Consider the following 23244-nt stretch of genomic DNA (forward strand, 5'->3'; position numbering starts at 1 on the left):
CCATGTCCTGTGGTTTTGTAAATATTCACAAAACTTATGGGGTTCTCTTAAGATATATTTACAAAAAATGGGTTACCACAATTCAACCCTATGTTGAGAACTAGCAATTCTACATACTACAGATTTAAAACTCACCATAAGACAGATACATATTTTGATCATTGCATGCTCACTTGTTAAATTATACATAACAAAAAACTGGACTGATCTTGCTAAGTTGACATGGAAAGGTTTCCAAGCTATGGCTATACAGTACATATCAACTCAAAAAATTATCTTTATGAATCCTAAGAAAAGAAGCTACTACCAGAAGCTATGGAAGCTACTGTTTGAAAATATATTGCTTATTTGAGATTTGCTTAGGGTTAATTTAGAGACATTTGAACTACTAGAACCTGAGCATGATTGATACATCTCTTTAGCGTGAAACTGTAACTAACAGTTCAAGATTTTGGCATTACAGGAAAACACTTAGAAAATGGTTGATCTGGTGTTTCCTCACTCTTTCATGATTAGCTTAGCAGCAGTATTGTAAATTAGTAGTAGTTTGTGTAATAGTATGGTATGACTTTGTTAATATAATAATTAAAATCTTGTGTTACAAATAATCTATCTTACATCATCCAAATGCATTGTTCAATATTTCTGTTTGATACACAAGTCAAATAAAATGTTATTTGGAAAAAAAAAGTTCAGCCTGAAAAACTGGATGGGAAATAGATAATACACCCCTGGAATTTCCACCTGTGTCCATGCTGGACAGGAGCATCTGATGCTGACTTGTCCAAACATGGGCTAAACTCTTGGCTAGGCTTATAAGGGCCTCAGATCCAATAGCCTAGTAAGTTCCTATGATTCTATGATCCTATGAAAATATTATATAAGGTCTATCAATAAATAAAAACAACTGCTGAAGACCCCCCATCATGGAAATATCCCCTTATATCACATATTTAAACAAGATATGAATTCTACAAAGTATTCATCATACAGAACCATTTCACTTTTAAATGTGGACTATAAGCTGTTCATGTCCATTTTAGATAACAGAATTAATCTACTTATACCTAAACTAATTAACAATGATCAATCTGGGTTCATTTTAAACAGACAAATACAAGATAATATAATAAGAATACATACATTAATAGACTATGCAAGTAAAAATAAAAAAGCTTTCTTTCATTACTCTAAAATTAGATAAGGCTTTTGCCTCACTTAATTGGTGATACCTGTTTAAAACACATACAATATATAATAACTCTTATAATTTTGTTAAAATAGGTTATTTTTATTCTAATTCCTTTAAATGACAAAAAAGCAAAAAAACAAGGCTGTCCATTATCCCCTTTATTTTTTACATTAGCTATAGAATCCTTTGCTAATAGTATTAGATCCAATAAGAACATTAATGGTATCAAAATAAAAGAAGATTTTGAACTAAAGATTCAACTCTTTACTAATGATATTTTATTAACAATAGGAAATATAGAAAATTCATTAGAACATATAATTAGTTCTATGAGTCAGTTTGAAGAAATCTCAAACTTAAGATTTAATCATAATAAAGCAAGTACATTATTAATTAATAAAAAATAAAAATTAATATAAAAATATTCCAACATCAATTGGAATAGCAGTCAAATGAAATACTTTGGTATAAACATTATGTCAAATAGTAAAGAAATGATGCAATCTGTCAACAGATCGTTGATAAAATTTTAAGTTTAGTCACAAATTGGAACAAATTCTTCTTTACCGTGGAAAAATGATTAATGGTCATTAAGATTGTAATTCTCTCTACAATATTGTTTGCCTTACAATCTTCAGTACTATCTCCACAAAAAAAATGATGAAGATAAACAAAACTCTACTTGAATTTTTGGCATCCTGATAAACCAAGTGCTTCCCTTGACTGGCATAGAAAAGGTTGGGATAATGGTGGAATAGGATTCTCTGATAGTTAATTGCATGCTACTTCAACAGTTGCAAAAGTTATAGTGTTGTGGATAAATTCATCTTATGATTCAAAATGGAAATACATCAAGAAATATTATTAGTAAATAATAAATATATCACAACCAGATATAAACATATAGTCTTTAAAAGCTTAATGTGGTTATTAAAATATTTTTGCATAAATGGAATTATACTCTATTCTCAAATTCTCTATTTAATTAACATAATTTCCTTTTTCCAAAAGTTCACATATTCTAGCTATTATATTAAAAACTTTTTAACATCTTTATTGAATTAACACTTGTAACACAGGCACAGTTACATTTCTATAAAGTAATCAAACTGTATTAACAAGTTAAAATTAACAAGCATCATTCTTCACATATATTGCTATATATCATATAACCTAAACAGCATTACATAAATTGTTCAGTTCCTGTCGCTTTCTTAAATGTTATGTTTCCAATTGCATATACAATTGACTGCTTAGAAACTTTTAACTTGAAACAACAAAGTAATTTAATTTATTGGCATCAATTCTTAAATTATAGTGTTATATCTACTGTTGGAAATGTAAGGTCAAAATATAATCAATATTCTGAGAACTGGTTAATTTTACAAATATTTAGAGACTTTGTGAACACAGAGATAAGTAAGATATTTAACCTAGATAAGAAATGGTTTCCCAAATTATTGGAATTCTAGATAAATATCAACAATGCAATGAAAATATAAATCATATTTGTCACAAATTTATAAAATTCTTAATTCCTATTGGAACTATTCCCCAAAATGAATAATGAAGACTTCTTTGAAGAATACTAGAAAAGAATATTAAAACCTACAGATAAAACCACATCTTCATTATATTGGAACATTTTCACTTCGAATGTTTTATACAAAGCTTTTGTAATTCCTAATCAAATTACAATTATGTATAAATCAAATAGAATTAAATGTTGGAGATGTGATTCTGAAATAATAGGTGACTGCGTACATATGGTATATGAACGTAAAGCCATCTCTCCTTTTAGGAAATAAATGAATAACTTAATTCAAGCTCTGTGCTCAGATAGATGTAATATTTCAAAATATTTAGTTTTATTTAATGCTCCAGTTCCTGAGATTATTCCCAAAACCCAAGTGCCTCTTCTTTGGTCTAGTCTTGCTATAACCAGAAACGTAATTTTAAAACTTAGAGAAATGAAGTTACCTCATCTAATGTTGAATTTATTAATATGTCAGAACTTGTTTGCAGTAGTGAATTGCATACTATAAAGATGAAAACTTGTAATATTACATGAAAACTTCTAATATTCCACACACATTCATATAAATCTTTGGTTCAACTTAAAGACTTGCTTAAAAAATATTAATTGTTGTTGATATGTATGACTTTGATGTATTGATCATTTGTGAACCTATGTAAATAATTTGTTTGTTTTGTAATTGATTTATCTATTGTTTGAAAACCAAATATAAACAAATAAAAAAATTACTAGTGACATTACTCAAGCTCTTAACAACATTTATCAAGACATTACATTCTTTCATAACACATTATCTGCCTTATATCTAATTATTACCATTTTCCTTTTATAAACATTTTGTATCCATATTATTCCCATTACTTCAGCATTATCCTATGTTTTTCACCCTTATAATTTTGCTTGTGTATCTTCTGCCTTTGCATAACAAATTAGATTCTCCACTGAATCCAAACTTCTTTATTCCACCTTTAATACTTTCTCTTTACTAAATTCAAATGTACCTTACCCTCATTAAATAATTTATTGTCATATAGCTTTGTAGTTCCTCAAAATTCAGTTTTCAAGTATAATTTAAAATTATTGCTATTGCTTTTCATTATATTTGCAGTCTTAAGAATATACATTTCATAAAATGCATTTTCAGTACCATTGCTTACTTCACCAAACCTCACTAATTTATTAACTCCATTTATCTCTTCTTGTTATGTGTCTGCACATCAGCATATGGAGATTCTTCCTTCTAGTCATGATCATCTTAACAGAAAATGTTCTCTAATCTTAGTCTTTACTCCTAATACTCTTTGTTCTTTGTCTAACACCCTTAATACAGAAATCTGTCATATTATAAAATCTCCCTTATTATTCTCAATTTGTCACTCACCCTCCATAATTCCCTTCCATATAATTTTCTTTTCCCTATCCCTTTGCACAATTTCTCTATCAATTCCTATCCTTGGTAATCTCATATATGCTGCTGAATGATCTACTCTATCTTGTCCCCTTTTAGGATCATATAATTAGAAATTTCAAAAATAAAATTCCCCAACCATTCTTTCAGAATGTCCTTTTTCTTTCTGCTAATACACATAGTGCAGCCTGTTTTAACTGAGCTCTGCCCGTTTGCAAAAAAAATCATACCTTTCAACTAAAGCTGTATTTTTTCATACAACAGAAATGTTTAACAGCCATTGTAAGATTTTTATTTTTCTGTATTAACTCCTCCATTTATAGCATTCTTATTTATCTGAGCAATATTCCCATCCTATGCAGCAACTATACCACTCTAATTCATGTTTTCAGTTTCTTAGTTTCTCTTTATCAACACCCCTAATATATATATATATATATATATATATATATATATATATATATATATATATATATATATATACATATTCTTCTTTTGGCTTTTCCTGGTTAGGGGTCGCCACAGTCTGCTGTCTGCTCATGATTGGCAGTGGAGTTTTACAGTGTCAAGTTACCATTGCCAGCCTGGTGCCCAACCTTCCACAGAAGGCACACACATGCACAAACTCATGCCTAGGGCCAATTTAGAGTGTCCAATCCACCTACAGCATGTCTTTGGGATATGGGAGGAAATCGGAGCACCCGGAGGAAACCCACATGACCACAGGGAGGACATGCAGACTCTGCACAGAAGGCACCTCAGCTGAGAATTGAGCCAAAGAACCTCTTGCTGTGAGGCGGCAACACTAACCACTCTACCACCGTGGCCACCTATATATATATATATATATATATATATATATACACTCTTGTAAAATTTCATGCAATTGAGTTTTCATGTTTGTTGTCTCGATATTCTGTAGGTCGATCAACTGGACATTCAAAATTTAAAGACATTTAAAAGTAGATCCATGTATATACTGTGTATGTATGTATGTATATATATATATATATATATATATATATATATATATGTGTGTGTGTGTGTGTGTGTGTATCTTCATCTCATTGTTTTCAATAGCATCTCTAAAATACACATTAACATTTACTTTTTCAACTGGCCATTCAACATTCTCACATTCATTACTATTAACAGTCTTCACTCACTTTTATTAAAACTTTTTCACCATACCCATGCCTAGCCAGTTCCTAATTCCTGATATTGCATTTTCTCAGTTACTGCTTTTTGAGGACCTGGATTCATTGAGTAATTTTTTTATCTTTCACTTCACCAAATTGAATGTCTTTATAGACTTTTCTTCGTAATTCATAATATTGTTCCTAGTGATGACAGAAATGATGCCCAGCCATGCTTTTCTTGGTGCACCACAAGGTCAGCTTACACTACTTCTTTCTGATCCTTTCATATCAGTGCATCATCTTTTTATGCCCTATTAAATTATCTTGTTTTATTTTCATATTTTACTTCCCCATTAGTACATTTACCACCCATACCCAGCTATTATAATTTTTCCACATGTCCACTTGACTCACCCTTTACCTTGTCACTCCACCCTCTTATAATAAACTGAATTACCTATTGTACCATATCATTGTCCTTATTCATCTCCTTTCTGTGCTCAGAGCTTATCAGAAAGGCTAAGGAAAAAACAAGGGCAAATGAATAAATATTTTACCACTGGAAATTGAAAATGAGGTTCAAGGGAAATAAAACAAAATGTTCTGAGTACAGAAATCAGCAAACTGTAAGCTATCCAGAGATATAACATAGCAATAGATGAGACTTCAGAATGATCTGGAAACATCTTGCAGATATAATAATGCACTGGAAACTGGAATTAAATTAAGGAAGTGAGAAAATGTCCTTGGTCTTGTCCTTCTCTTGACACAGTATGTTGTTCTTATCTGCATTCCAAAAAAAAGCAAACGTGTATACACTGAACATGTGCAGTAAATTGTACAGTGGAGCAAACTAGAATATAAAAGAAGAAATTGGGATGGATGAGACTCTTTAGGGTCAGATTGACATATTTAATTATGCGCTCACTACCCCAAAGAAAAAGAGGAGACTCAGGGAGGGAGAAAAGAAAATTAGCAAATATACATAACAAGGAAATAATCAGGTGAAATCTGTGTTAATATGCAGTTTAGTTATGATGAAGCAAATCTAAAACTGGAAAATACATTTCAAAAGTGATATTGTGATTTTTTTAATGCATATAAATGCTACAAGGGTATCTCTCAAGTGCCCAGATTTTTAGAGAATGTCCAGATTTTTCCCTCATATTTCTGGTCTGATCCTCATAAAATTTGTGGTTTTCTGGTAATTTACTGGAGGATTGAAGTCACAAAATAATGATATATAATTATATATATATATATATATATATATATATATATATATATATATATATATATATATATATATATCCCTTAGGAAAAACATGCTAATACAGATCCTGTCATTCTAGCAACTTAACTCAATAAGAAAATGAAAAACTGCTTTTGTATAAACTGCAGACTACAAACCTACAATGAAAAAATAAAAATAAACAAAGAATATTTATATAAAATTAACACCAAACTACACATTTCTCTAAACCATCAAAGGTCTCTATTTAACTATGGTAGCCATAGATATACCATCATTAAGACCTGGCTCATGCTTTGTATTTAGCCTAAATTTCCATTTGTTTTTTTTTTTACGGCAACCTCAAAATCTACATCTCCCCCTCTATCTTGGGTCTTAAACCAAGTTTATGTTTCAAGGTTGAATCAAAACTACAATCCCAATTTTTTGCTATTGCTTTTGTGAAAGCACTTAGTCAATTTTAATTTTTGGTGTGAAGTTTGTCCATTAAAGTACTACGTTGATTTTATCACTGGTGTGGTCCATTTTTTTTATTTTCTTATTAATATTTAAAATATGTCCCTATTTTTGAGCCTTTGTATCCCTATTATTTTAAGTTTTGTCCAGATTTCTTCCACTAATAGGTTGACAGGTATGAAGCTAAAACTTTTAATTTTACTGTGTTCTTCATATACCATGGTTGTTTTACAAAAATGTTACATCTGCAAGATATTATTACATTTAATGGCATAATGAGAAACAGAGACGAATACAAAAGGAATTGGATATTTAGAATAAATGTTTTGCATGTCTTTAATACAAAAGATGACAGACTTAAGGAAAGTAAGTTAAAGTGAACAATGCAGGTACTATAACAATGCTAGAACTATCTGTTAAATCTGGACTGGATGAGATAAAGTTGTATGGTGCAACAATACCAATATCAAGCAAGATGGAGTGGGAAGATGGCAGAATGGTTAAGGTGTTTACCTTGCAGACACAAGGTGCAGGTTTGATTCTCCCATGGGGTAATTGGCTAGGCTTAAAATGGCCCACAAGGGCAATTAGCCTAGTACTAACCTATGACCACTGCATTTCACATTGTTGTCTCTGGCATTCAATGCACAGTAGCTTGAACCAACTGTTGTGGTAACAGCTTTGTTACTTGCCATTTTTGGGAGCTTGGTAACCTACTGTTTGTGATATACAAAGATATACAATCCTTTACCATAAATCTTTGTATCCTGTTACCAGTGAGACAGTCCAAATTGTGTATATACATATATATATATATATATATATATATATATATATATATATATATATATGTATGTATGTATGTATATATATATAAAATTCAGCGCTATTGCTTGAGTTATTAGGAATAGAAAGTGAATAGTTCCAAACAGCAAACATTATCTCTGCAGAATATTTCATTCTCTGGGTACTTACACTTCTGCATCTGCTCCATTTCAAAGTATAGTTTCTTATATATCAGGGAGTATTTTTCTTCTTTAATCCAAAATAATTTAGTGGATAATTATTATTTATCTCCTTGTACTGTGGGATCACAATACACATTTCATCAGTAACAGCCATTATCATTAAACATTATCTGCAAGCCCCTTACACTGTGTACTGATTTTACTAGGTTTTTGTATTACTGTCTTTCATGATGAAATTTTACATTGTTTTCCCATTTTTATTCTAATGTTTATAATGGTTTGTTATATTTTACTGAGAATATAATCAAACTCATTTTAATTATATTTTAGACTATACAGAAAATGAGTGGATCAGTCATTCATGGAGACCATGGAACTGGGAAAACTGAAACTGTCAAGGTGAGAAATTTATGAATTGTTATCATTTTATCATATAATTCAGATGTCTCCTTATATTTAGATGCTCTAAAAATGGGACTTTTGACACCTTCCAGAATACTTTACACACCATACCAACTTACCTCAAGTTTACTAATCTGATCCTAAATGTCAAAAGTAAACAAAAAGATTAATGCTGTCTTACATGCAGCCAATCAATTAGGATAGATCACAGCTCTTTTGAATAAACTGAACCATGAAATAAACAGTATTATAAGATTATTTGAGTTTTAGGTACCTTAGCTTTCACTTGGATCTCTCCACAGTCCTTACTGCATACAGTTAAAGAGACTCATTATAAAGTCATTTGCTATATCAACAAAAAGGCTTATGAGCATTAAGGTTATTAGTGACATATTCCTCTGTTCTGCACCAGGTGTCACATACTTATCAAGTTAATGTAGACAGATCTATAAAGAGATGAAAACATTAACATAGAGCCTAAATTTGCATCAAGCTTCTTATAAAACCCCCACTTTTGTATATTTGCCTTTGGCAGAACAGATTTTGCTGACTGACTGGCATACCTATGGCTCTCCCTCTGCCACATATATTGTGTGTCTGGAACAGATATTAGCACCTTGTCTGTACTTCTTCAAGAAATGTTAGTTCTGGTGGGATTGCCATACTCAGTTTTTCAAGTGCACATCTCTCCAAAGGAGACAAATCATTTAGTTAAGCCATCATCTGTCTATGGAGCAATTTACATCTCCGTATGTGGAGCGCTAAAGCCTAAGAAGCCCTTAAGCCTAGACTATAAAATGACCAGCTGACAACATAAGCATTTTTATTTGTTGCCTACAAATTGAATGGATTTTCTTTATTTTTTTCTTACAAAAAAGAAAACTTATCTGAAGATATATATGTAAATATATATATATATATATATATATATATATATATATATATATATATATGTATGTATACCATTATTGGCTAAAAACACACACATACATACACACACACACACACACACACACACACACACACACACACACACACACACACACACACACACACATATATGCTCTATAATAATGAAGAAATTCCTTGGTGTGTATATAACACACATAAATGCAATTACTGTTGTCATAAATCAAGATAAATAAAGGTACAAGTCCAAAAGATACTGACCAGTGGGACAGTACATGGTTAACTTTTTTTTTTTTCAATTAAAGAAAGCTAACTTGGTGCATGTACTCCTTTCATTGTGCTCTGGGAATACTATCTGTTTAAGTAATTTGCTCAGAGACAAACAGTGGGCAAATGGAAACTGAGCTTAGGAAGTAGCCTGAGACATAGAGGGGCATTTGCTGGGTCTGAAGATGTAAATGTTGGCTATCAATAAAGCTCAGAATAAAGTTGGCCAGTGATAAGAGGACTACAAAGGAAGGTGAGACTAAACATAGTGGAGGGGGATTATTTGAAATAATGAATAATAGTAAGAAACAGGGTGTGAAAAGGGTCAGTCTGTTTGAAGATTGCCTGGAATTCAGGGCTGTGGCTTGTGGTAATGAAACAAACAAACACAAAATAAATAAATAAATAAAAGTCAGGGTAGACAGGTAAGTAATCAGTGCTTGAAAAAATGTTGGGATTGCAATTTTTGCCAGTCTGGTGGTATAAATGTAGAGAAAACTGGTCTTAAAGGACATTGTCAAATGAGACAAGAGCATGATTTCAGAAAAAAAAACAATGCTAGATATACACCAGAATGCATTTTGGAATCGAAAAGGAAATGCAAGGAAGGAGATGAAAATTAGATTTTAATATGGAAATTGAAAGGATGAATAAAGAGAGGTATAGGTTAATTTAAATGATATTTTTGAAAACAGTACTAATCCAGCAATGCAAGAATTAAGGAAGAAAGATAAAAATAGGACATGACAGAATGGGACTGAGGGAGTGAGTGCAAGAAACTACAATAACTGTGTTAGTACATGAAGAAGCACACCTTGGACTACAACAGGATCTCTAGGTGAACATCCTTCAAAAATGATTCTTGACAATAAATACCTGCCCCAGGAATGAGGGAAGCTGCACAGCATTTAACAGAAATGTGATTCCGAAGGAATGTAGCTAATCTGCATTGTTTTGGTGCAGCACTACAAACAGACTAGCCCTCCTGCATAGGATATAATCCACCTCTGTGTATATTCCTCCACTCTTGTATGTCACCCTATGCTCCTCCCTCTTCTTAAAATATGTATTCACCACAGCCATGTTCATCCTTTTCGCAAAATCCACTATCGTCTGACCTTCTGCATTCCTCTCCTTAACACCATACCTGCCCATCACTTCCTCATCCCCTCTGTTCCCTTCACCAACATGCCCATGAAAATCCGCTCCAATCACCATTCTCTCACCCTTGGGTACATTCACCACCACTTCATCCAACTCATGCCAAAATTTTTCTTTCTCAACCATTGCACACCCAACTTGCGGGGCGTATGCACCAACATTCATCATTACACAATCAATTTCCAGCTTCATAAACTTTACTCTATCCAACACTCTTTTCACCTCCAAAACACTCTTGGCATACTGTTCCTTCAGGATAACCCCTACCCCATTTCTCCTCCCATTCACACAATGATAGAACAATTTGAAACCAATACCAGGTAAAGGAAGAAAATCCGGGCATGTTGCATAAGGTCATAAATGAATGAGGACCAGGGAAAATATCTTTAATGTGGAGAAAGAACGGAAAATGTGATGCAAAATCTATGAGAGAGTAGACCAGATGCTGCAAATAATGAGGCAATAGTGGAATGTGAAGAGGAGAAAAAGTGAACTGCAAAAAGAATAATGAGGAACCAGGGGCATGCTAATAATAAAACAGGGAATGATCAGCCACCTTGCAAACATGTTAATTTTACTGTTGTTTAAAGCTTCAAGAAGGGACTTAGTATATAAAAGCATGAAGAGGAGGTCACTCTGCTGCAGAACTATACATCTGTATTTCTAAATGTGAAATTGTTTGCCATTGATTTTATTGGCTAAGATAAAGACAACATTGGAAAATATCCTTATAACCATGTAAGATCAGGTTTCATTTAAATGTATTTTGCTAGCCAAAAATACAGTATATTCTCTTTGCATTAGTCTAGAAATGCAGTCATATTAAAGCAGGGCTTCACACTGTGCATATAGTTTCAGTAAATGCACTTTCATTCATTGAAAATAGCCTTCAGTAAAGAATACTGATAAGAACAGAACGTGCAGTACACATGAGTACAAACACATTTTGTTTGTATGGTTCAAGGCTTGGGAACCAAGGCTAAGGAGGCATGTAGACATTTACAGTGTTTTGGTATTATTATGAGATATGTCAGACACATAAGTTAAGTTACTTCATGTGGACTGATATGCAGAAATTCACTGCATTACACTTGAGTATGAGTGCAGAAGTCAGGTTAAATGTCTGGCATTCCAGAATATTAATGATAATACTTGAGGATATTGCCAAAGGTATGGATATAATTATCAGAATATGAGTATAGGTCAGCACTGTTATTAGAGACAGTACATTTCTGTGTATGGCATTTATGGACAGTATAACGAGTACAGAAGCTAAGGACATTAACATTTGATTCCAGTATTGTTGACATCTTCTTCCACTGTACATAATAAAGCATTCTTAACTGAACTACAGTGTATGCAGATTTTATTCTGATAGGTACAAGAAGACGTGACACATACAGGAGAAATTGGCACCTCTTTAGCACAGTTCTGGGTAATTAACAGATGAAGATATTCATTCATTCTAGTCTCAGTCAAGCTTCTTCCAGTTATTTCCAGCTCATTCCAATATTATACAGTCCTATAAATTCTTACAATGGTGAGCCAGACAGGAGCCAACCCTAGAATCTTCTGATCGTAATTTAATGTGAGCATTCATTTTTTACAGTGCATTCTCTAACTAAGTCAGACAGTAAATCTCAGAAAAGTTTAAATACATCAGCAAATGTAAATTATATAAACATGTCAAACAGTACTTCTATAGTAAAGGCACCAGTAAGTGTGGTTTAAAGTTAAAAAATGGGTAAAGCAGTCAAAAAAAAGCTGTGTTCAAGAAATGTTCATTTAAATTTCAATGTTATTAGTTCAGAGATGTTCAGTCGTTTTAGATGCAAAAAGATTAAATCACAGAAGCAGACTCTTTCTTATGATTCACAGAATGAGTGAGCTTATATCATGGTTTCAGACTTATGTAACGGGAATTCTTGTTTACATTCTTCAGAAATCAGTGTAAATGCTACAGAACATGTAATTCAAAATACAGAGTTAACCTGCAGTATTGCCGATACAGACGTAAACATAGTCAGTGTATGTAACATGCAGATTTCCAGACCAAACCAGATTACCTTTGCAATGTCACAAGTTCATGTTATTTCAAATACATATGTTCAAAATGTAATAAATTATAGTATATCATTTTCATAAACCAGTGCAAATATTATACTGAGGGGAGGATAACAGAGATCAGAGTACAGATTTTGATCAGTTTAATAAAGTAAACACCGGCATAAATGATAAGCAGACTTCAGAGCAAAATAAAGAAGAAATGCATACATTAGCTCAAGTCAATGTTATTACTAGTATTTCAGGGCAAAATAAAGAAAAAAATGTATACCATAGTCAAGTCACTGTTGTTGCTAGTTCTATAAAAAAGGATTGTTGGCTTATATATAAAGGGTGTGGCGGTCCAGCACCAAACCAGATTACTTACCTGGCATTGCTAAAAGTTGAGAGAAATGACAATATTTCAAAGTTTACATAAAATAAGTTATGGAATAATGTACTGATTTATACAAGCACATCAATTTAAGTTACATATAGACCTCTGCTAAAGGACATGAGTGCAGCTATTTTAGGATTTGATTGGTCAAAGGTTAAAGCAGTGAGTATAACAGTTCCAGTCTAAGTATGGACATGTCATCAAAATTACATGTTGTTTTAGACTTTAGTAACAAGATTTTATGGAAGAATAATGTACATAAATGACACATAAAAATGTGTATGTGATAGATTGCGCAAATAATGTGCCAAATTTCAAGAATTGGTTATGACAGGAACATGCAGATTTATGGGTTAAAGGTAAAATAAATTCCAGTCTAGTTGCCACAGCTGAAGTGCTGGCAGTCAAGTTACTACATTTTCAGAAACAGTATCTTATTCTCAGAAAAGCAAAGACAGACTGGAAATGGTCATTAAGAAAAAAAAAAAAACAGGTAACAGTTTCGGGCTAGTGCAAGATTTAAAATTGGTATACGTATTTACCATTCTGCACATGTTATGTATGGTATAGCAGAAATGACAGTCAAGTTAATATGCATGATAAAGGGTTTTCAGTTACAGATCTGGCAAATTAATTTTGTATGTTACTGGTTTGTTTAGCAGACATTGTTATGACCTTTGTATTAGGGTAGTAAAGTGTTGCAATGCATACATAATATCTTGATACAGACAGAAACAGAAAGCATTCACAGGTATTAAATGATGTTTTGCTAGTTTATAGAATGTAAAATTTAAAGTCAATGCCGCATTTTAAAAGTGACAATACAGTCAAAAAGATCAGATCCTATGCAAGAAAAGAGTATAGCATAAATATTATGTGTCATTAAAGCCACAGGTTCAAATCTCATGTTAAACTTCACGTACTTGTATAAAGGTAAAGAAGTAAAGTTCCAGAATCAGATCAGTTTAACTCCAGTAATAAATGTGTTTAAATAAATGGTTCAAGATTGTATATATTTCTTGCACAAATTGCAATTTACCAAGCACATCAGAGGCATGGACTTACATAATTAGTTATGAGATTACAGGCCAGCTCAACAAGTTGAATTACAAACAGTACTGTATGCCATAAAACAGTATGATAAAGATCAGTTTAATATTATTAGTGACAGTTTTATGCATTAGCAGTTCTTACTATCTATTCAAGAAAATTGTAGACAGTAATGATAAATCCTTGCAGTATTCCGTAGTACTGAAAAAGTTAAATGACATTGTCTAAACAGCTTTATGAAGTAACAGTTCTCACTATTTATCCAAATAAATTTTAGACAGTAATGATAAATCCTTACAGCATTCAGTAGTACTACAAGAGCTAAATGACATTGTCTAAAAGAACAGCTACATGTTAGAAAGTGGGCAGAGATCTGCACACTGAAGAACTTATTTTGTAAATTATGACCCGCAGTCAGAGAGTAAACATGGAAAGTTCAACAGTTAATTTTATAAAGGTGCAGAAATGCAAAAAATGTTGAAGTGTTAATGTAGTATCAGATTACTACTTTAGTTTCATTCGAGTTCATGACAGAGAAAAACAATACCACTAAGGTTTCGATTTGATTTAATAATGAAGTTATAGCCTTTCCATTTCACTGTTGTACATTATCAGTTCAGTTATAGACTTGCAAAAATGTATTTCTTAGTAACATTAGTCTATTTCACTACAATACATTACCAGTTTGCTTACAGACTTACAAGAGTTTATTAGCAGCATATATTTATTTCATGCCAAAATATGTAAATAAAGTCAGGGCAACAAGCAATTCTATCAGTTTATACTTGTTAAAGCTGTAAATGTTATTTTAAGGACCTGATACTGCTTTTTGTGCATTGCAGATTGCTACAAAAATACACGCTGCCAGTTTTGGACATTTAAATAATCTGCAGTTTGATTTTCCAGAATGCATATTTAAAAACAGACAAGAAAAAATACATCAGCCACCCAGCCTTGCACATAAGATAGGAAAGTGGGGGGGGGGTTAGAAGGCCTAAGTGTGAAAAAGGGCATTGGGACTTTAAGTCGGCCCTTCCAATACCTCAGCAGTGACTGGGACAATGCAGAGTAAGGCCTAAACTTGGCAAGAGCTGTGGTGCACAACTCAAGTATCTACAGAAAGACAAGACCATCAAAGCCAGAAGTAAAAATGATTAAATGTGCTACAGTTATCTAAATGAAAGTATATTTAAAGTTAAAATGTGTACACAGCAGATGTGCATTTATGCAGACTAGAGTTAAAGCAAACATGCAAATGCTTTTATGTTGTCAGACAATTGTATAACAGTACAAGTTTTCAATTTAAATGTGATTCAGTTATCTAAAGGTTAAAATGTATGTACAACAGAGATGTATTTATGCAAATTAGAAAAAAATAAGTCCTCTAGTAATAGTTTCCAAAATAGAACATTTACCAGATTTCAATGTATGTGTTTATCTGCATTCAGACAATAATTACAAGAAAAGGTATTTCTTTACTAATAGTTTAGTTTCCAGAATAGTGTATATTTACCAGATTTTAGTTTATGTTTTTATCTGTGTTCAGGTAAATCTGGCAGAAATGATATTCCTTTAGTTAGTTTCCAGAATATAACATTTATACACAGCTGCTTTAACTATTCAGTATAAATATGTATAACTTTAATGTTTATTCCAGTCAAGTTTCAGATTCTGACATTCATATTCAGTTATATAGTTTATTACCTTACAGTTAATTTCAGTCAAGTTTCTGAACGGCATTCATACTAATTTATGAGTTCAGTATAGTACATTTCAGTCAAATTTTGGAATATAACATTCATACTCAGTTATACATTTCTAGCATTACTAGACAGTTTACAGCATGCAGTTATGTAACACTTCACATTATTTAGTCATTAGTTTTAAGGGTAAAGTAGCAGAATTATTTGTAACATATTTATTAAGATAAGAACAATTAGTAATATTTATTTAATATACTCAAGGCATAACACTCAAGGCATAACAGGTAAAGCTGCGGTGGTGCAGAAGTAGCATTGTTGCCTCACAGCAAGAGGTTCTCCCGTTCGATTCTCAGCTGGAGCGCCTTCTGTGTGCATGTCCTCCCCGCGGTCGAGTGGTGTTCAAAAGACATGTGTAGAATGGGCGTGCCTTCGTTGAAGGTTAGGCATCGAGCTGGCACCTCGGCACCCGTAAAAAAATCTACTGCCAATCATTAGCGGACCGGAGTTCCGCTGTGACGACCCCTAACCCGGAAAAGCCGAAAGAAGAAGAACTCAAGGCATAACAGTTCAAGCTTAATCTGTTAATTTATTTACAGAATACAGTGCACATTACCTAATACATTAGTGAAAAAGTTAAAAAGACACTGACAGGGTATGCAAAGTTGTAGATCTGAAATACATAAAGCATGGGTTTTAGTAAAGGTACTTCTACTATTACAGCACATATATATTTACAGAATATTTAAGACACAAATTAAAAAGGCAGACATCTATTACAGCACTAGGAATTAAAAGGTAATAGACAAGATTAACACATCTAGCTGAAGATTTACAGACAAAAGTTAATACAGTACATGGTAATCATGCTTAAAGATACATATATTATAAGTATAAAAAAAGAGAATTTACCAGTTATAACATGTTAAAGAATTGCCCAGTTATGATTAAATCATAAAGCTGGTCGACTTCAGTCCAAACATATCATCGATGCTCAAGTGACATTTAGTGGTCAGAATTAAAACTGCAAATTTATTTACAGATAAAGAAAAAAATATATATTAATTCTAGAAATCATTATGGTATCCTTTGCACCATATTAATACATTTATAAGGTAATAATAATAATAATAATAATTGCAGATCCAAACAGGAGTCACCACAGGAGATGGATTATCACGAAATGTAGTATCTCTTTATTGAAGTATAAAACACAAGCGCTTTTGCGTAGCAAACTACGCTTCTTCAGATGTATTTTAACAATAAAAACTCTATCCTTATATATAAAACATTTTGGCGCAAGCCAGAAAAATAATTCAATAATAGCCATTGCCTAATTGTTTAATTGTATTCACCCTTCAGTGTTAAAGAAACAGTATATACGGAGCAGTTAGAAATGGCTGCATGTACCAATAAAAGTAAATCACATTTCCAAGCCGTATCTCTATAATGCGGCATTATCCTAAAAGAAATTATAATACATTTAAAAAACTGTTACAAAGGCTTCTTTTAAAAAAACAGTGAGGTAAAATAAAGTAAAAACATGTTCCGATCCATCATATGAACTCAATATGTTTGCTAGCACTTCCTTATCATAAACACATCTTAAATTGTAAAGGAACAACATGAATTCAGTAAAAAACAACCAGTTTGCTCATATTAATCCATTGTGTTAAGTATTCAGTACTGGATAGAATCAGCACTATTATTACGCATAATATAATATATAATGTAACTGTTGTGTATATAAATCTGATGCCGCTTTTTCCAAAGGTATAATTCGTGTCAAGCAAAAAATACATTTGAACATCTCAGAAAATTATAAGGTAATTACAGATGTAAATCCAGTTTCAGTAATTTCAGAGACAATTGTTATGGATTCAATTCTGCATAAATACAGTTAGTAAAACTAATCTTGCATAGGCCTGAAATGTAAGGTTAGGCCTGTGACTTCATTTTAAGTTTCATTTTTTAAAGTGGCTACATAAAGAGATGCCTGTGTGTATTCTGGTATATTTTGGAGGAGTTGTAAAATCAGTTTCATTTAAATGTATTTTGATAAACAAAATTTTCATTTTTTAAAGTGACTACAGAAAGAGATACCTGTGTGTATTCTGGTATCTTCTGGAGGAGTTGTAAGATCAGGTTTCATTTAAATGTATTTTGATAAACAAAAATAATATTATCTTTGCATTAGTCTAGAAAAGCAGTCATATTAAAGCAGACCTTCACAGTGTGCATACAGTTTCAATTAATGTGCTTTCAATCAGTGAAAATAACCTGCTGTCAAGAATACTGATAAGAACAGAATGTGAAGTACATTTGAGCACAAACACATTTTATTTGTATGGTACAAAGCATGGGAACCAAGGTTAAGGAGGCATGTAGTCATCTACATGGTTTTAGTATTATTATGAGATACTTCAGACACAGTAAGTTAAATTAGTTCATGTCAGCTTATATGCAGAAAATCACTGGAATACAGACACTCGGGTATGAGTGCAGAAGTCAGCTCAATTACTTAGCAGTCCAGAATTTTAGTGAAGTTACTTAGGAGAATAGTGCTGAAGCTGTGGACATAATTATCAGAATATGAGTGCAGATCAGCACTGTTATTGGAGACAGTACATTTCTGAGTATAGAATTTATGGACAGTATAATTAGTACAGAAGTTAAAGACATTAAGATCTGCTTCAGATATTGTTGACATCTTCCTCCACTGTACATAATAAAGCATTTTAACCAAACTACAGTGTATACAGACTTTATTTTGATAGGCATGAGAAGATCTGGCATATAAAGGAGAGACTCCCACCTGTTCAGCACAGTTCTGGGCAATTAACAGATAACGACATTAATTCCAATCTTATTCCAGTTTCTTCCACTATTCTACAGTCATCAATTCTTACAACCAAATATGTTTTCTGTGTTTTTGGGTATTCAGAGAATACCAAATGGATATTTTGGTGCATATTTCCTCATGAATGACACTCTTCATTTGATGCATTCTTGTCTTCCCTGCTTTCTTTTGGACCTGCATCCCCAAACTGTCTTGCTCATTTCTGCTTTCTGCCATTGCTTAATCCTCGAGATACATTTTAGGTTTGCAGACAAATATATGAGATGTAAGATGACGTGTTCAATTAAAGGCACAAATATAAGACGTGCCACAGGGGAAGGATAGGAATGAGTGCGCAATGTCATCTTGCCCACCCTAGGCTATGAGAGGGGGGGAAGCAGATTATGTTTGCTGCAGTATATAGTGTACATGTCTGCCCAGCTCTGTATTGCATGAGTAGCGAGCCATTCATTTAGGAGGTGGCAAATGTTTGGAAATGAGCATGCACTTCCTGAAGTCAACAATTATGGAGCTGTCAAGGCTGCTGTGATAGGGCTTATGCCTAATCAAGCAGTATGACACTGCACTAATGTCACTGATCTCCTCACCGGCCCTGGGCAGGATTCTGGTAGATTCTGTGGGAGGCTAAGGTGGGTCTGCTAGACGTGGTTAATGAGGAGAGTAGCTGGTGGCAGCTGTGGGGAAACATTGCCCTTTGGGTATAACAGTAACCTGCTGACAAATAAATTATGTGGATTTAGTGGTCCAGTGTTTGTTTATTGGCCCAGTATCACAGGTGAATTTCAGCCAGCTGGGATAAAAAGAGTTTTCCCCTAAATACAGCTGTTGTTATGAGTATAGGACATACTGTTCTAGATTTACATTTGTGTGCCTGGCAGATACAATGTTGCTAGATACTCAAGTCTTGTACATCATCAGGCTTTCTTGGGGGTTGCATTGTTAACACCTCATAGAATTTCATTCATTTAGAAGTGCACCTGAGACTGGTACATAGAGCGCTTGCTGTTAATCTGTGATTGATATATTTACCTGGTCAACAAAGAAATGAAATAAAAAAGAAATTATATTTGGGTCAAGATGTTCATCCATTTCAAGTAAAGCTTGTTTTACTCAGTACCTCTGCCATTCATTTTCCATCAGTGCTCTGATCAGTTTAAAGTCTCATAGCTTATAATTAATACCTGTTAAAATGACTGGATGTTATACAAAATTACCTAGTTAGCAGTGAACACCCACATCATCTGAGCTGTAGCAAGAAACTTATTTTATTTAGATTATAAACCAGAACTCAAAGGAAACAGTGCTTAGCAATTAACTGAATCTTTGTATCCCAATGAGTAAGCATGCATCCTGCAGGCCAGGACTAAAGTGTTTTCTGCAAGTAGAGTAAAGCTTTACAGTGGTTCCATACATTATCCACAACTTTGCTGTACTTAAATTACTCATGTACGGATGATTTTAATTTTTGCTGCTGAGAATGTGCCTAACTTTTAGGAATTAGAAACAAAATGCTTTTAAATGTCTGTCTTAACCATAACAGCCGAACTTTCTAAGATCTCATGCCCTTTAGAAAACACTACAATGACCACATGAAAGGTTTCCTTGAAAGGAGAACTGACAGTTCTAATGTAACAGTCTTTCCTGGGAGCTGGATAGGGTGAAGAATGTATACAGCAACTGACACTGAGAATCCCATAAACCATTGTTTGAGAACTATAATTCTATACAAAGTAAGAGACCATTCAAAATGTGACATGATGTGCAATACTTTTGAAAAGATAATGCAAGTATCTCTCCTACTAATTTTATTAACTCTACTACCCCTGCTGTTTTCTTCTAGGCAATAGCACATTTGCTTGGACGGTTCCTTTTACTGTTTACCTGCTCTTCTCATGTTGATCTCACTTCAGTCAGACGGGTGCTACAGGGGGCTGCTGTTGTAAGTATAACCCCAGAGTGACCATTCATTATTGGTGGCAGATTACTATATACAACCCAGTTGCATCGAAATGAGGAATTGATGGATGTCTGTGAGGGACACTGGGGTAGATTTTATTTTATTTTAATTTACCAGGGAGATGATTCCTGTAGAGCATTTTCAGGCTGAGCTGTTTTGTTGCATCAGTCATAATGAATTATTTAGTTTTTTACTGTTGTGAGTCTGACAGTAATCCAAGATGATATAATTTTGGAAATTTGATAAAAAATGAAATTTAGTCTTCTACACTGATATAAATGTAGAGGATGATATAAAAAAAACAGATCAGAGAGCCATGTTGTCTGCCATGAATTTCAACAGCTCCTTGTGAATGCTCTCCTGTTTACTGATTTTTTTTTTTAAGCTGAGAAGGTATCAAACATTTTACTTCACCAAATATACAATTTGACAGTGTATTGCATTTTTACCTGTTATTCACTGAAAGACTGTTTTGTTGCCACTCTTTGAATACAATAGCTTTTTGATCATGATTGTCTTTATTGTTCCATCTCTCGTTTCCCTTTCATAGTTTGACATTTGTCATGACACCAGGTGACTTATGTAGCTCCTCACAGCTAGATTATTTACATAATTTAGATCCTTGAGGGATTGTTTCCTATCATTCAGTTACCTAGACTCAAGTAAGTATAAAGTGGTTATCATAGATGTAGCTGACTCATACAGATGCCCAATCTGGAACAAAAAAAAAAGCTCTCACTTCTGCTCTGAGCACTGGCTCCAATGTGCTGGTCTTTCATGAAAAGAAGAGAAAAAAAAGGATCTTTAAAAAGAAAGAAATAAAGAAATAACAACTATAAGAGAAGCACTGAAGCAAACATTTGTCAAAATTCATTCCTGTACCAGCATTTAGAAATGAGAGTACAGAAGTGAATGCTGGTATTGCAACCATAATCCTAACAGCTTGTACCTGGACCTCCTGCCCATTCACTCCTCTCTTGCTATGCCGCTGGTGGTTGTCCTCAAAATAGTCACTGATGTCGGAAATATAAAAAAAAAATTAAAAAGTAAGAAAAACGGTTACAGTTACAACGGTATAGTTAATTCAGCTTTATGGTCACCCATGATTTTAAAGGTATATTTGTCCTATATAGATTTGGTTACAATTAGGAAGAGAGAACACTCACTTGTGTGAATGCATTTTTGTGCTGTAAAAAAGCAATTATTCATGTGAGTGAATTTTCATCCTAATGGAGTTTCTGCTACATTATTTTGAATGGGATTGCAGTACAATGCGGTAAGGGAATTTGCCCTTACCCCAATGTTATGTAATCTCAGAGTTAGAATATATATATAATTAACAGCGGGTGTGGGGGATGCAACTCCCCACATGGGAGAAAAAAAAGAAAGTAATAATTGGGGGGTTTTTGAGCGTTCAACTATATGAGTGTTTGCTCTAAACTGATTTTTGCTTAGTTAGTGGTTCACTCTTATGAGTGTTTGCTGTTTCATGAGACACTTATCTAGCTATATATATATATATATATATATATATATATATATATATATATATATCCCCTTCAAATCGAACATCATATGGCCTAAGACCAGATCCGATACAAAATAAAATAAAAACAATAAAAATGTTCTATTTGCAGGGGAGCAAGCACACCTGCACCTGCCACATGGGGGGGCTGCAACCCCATGACCCTTGCTAATTACATATAGCAGCTCTGAGCTCTCACTACAATGAGAACAATGGTGAATTTCCCATTCCATGCTGTACAGCGATCTCCATTCATTATGTTCAAAGTTTCAAAACTTCGATCATCTGGTCCTTGGCCATATGATGTTCTAGGGGACTATATATATATATATATATATATATATATATATATATATATATATATATATATATATATTTTTTTTTTTTTTTTATTTTATTTTACATTTGTTGACCGGGCTAGTTTAACTGGATACATGTCCATTTCCAGTAGAGGTCCGGGGAGAAAAGCTCCAAGACATATACAACAATATGAGGAGATAAGCTCCAAGACAGATACAATATACAATATATCAGGTTGCAACAGTCCAAAGTTAAACAGCTGTTGGTAATATAAAGTACAGTACTCATCATAAGCATAACTCAAATAGTAATAGGTAAATATACACGAGATGTTACTATGATATATATATATATATATATATATATATATATATGAATTGTCATGTCATAGTCTTTGGTATCTTAAGGATAAGTCTATAAAGATGAGGAGTATTCATTAGTGTAAGGGAGGAAAGTTAGTCAGGGTTAGTACATGGGCGTAGCCAGTGGGTGTGGAGGAATAGTTTTATCTTCTGTTTAAATAGAGTTAATGAAGACAGAGATACAAGTTCAGTGGGTAAAAGATTCCAGTGCTTTCCAACAGCATTAGAGAAGAGGGAGTCTCCTGCCAAGTTGTTGGCTTTGCAAGTATTGATAAGTATTTTGTTTGAGGAGCATAAATTCTTAAGATTGTTGTAAGGGGTAATGATGCTAGTGAGTATTGGAGTGTTGGTGGGTTGGT

The 23244-nt window shown here is 33.1% G+C and overlaps 1 protein-coding gene across 1 annotated transcript in view; it reads left to right on the plus strand.

The window, feature by feature from the left end:
* LOC122814238 (dynein axonemal heavy chain 5-like) overlaps nt 1-23244 on the plus strand; it is a 3525594-nt gene that overhangs the window by 1470545 nt on the left and 2031805 nt on the right. The window contains exons 50-51 of the mRNA XM_044086840.1: nt 8283-8351; nt 20582-20680. Coding sequence (XP_043942775.1) covers nt 8283-8351; nt 20582-20680 — 168 coding nt within the window. The remainder of the gene's footprint in view (nt 1-8282; nt 8352-20581; nt 20681-23244) is intronic.

This window comes from Protopterus annectens, chromosome 1.part1 (assembly GCF_019279795.1).
Source record: "Protopterus annectens isolate FY-2018-M chromosome 1.part1, PAN1.0, whole genome shotgun sequence".
In the NCBI taxonomy this organism is placed as follows: domain Eukaryota; kingdom Metazoa; phylum Chordata; order Ceratodontiformes; family Protopteridae; genus Protopterus; species Protopterus annectens.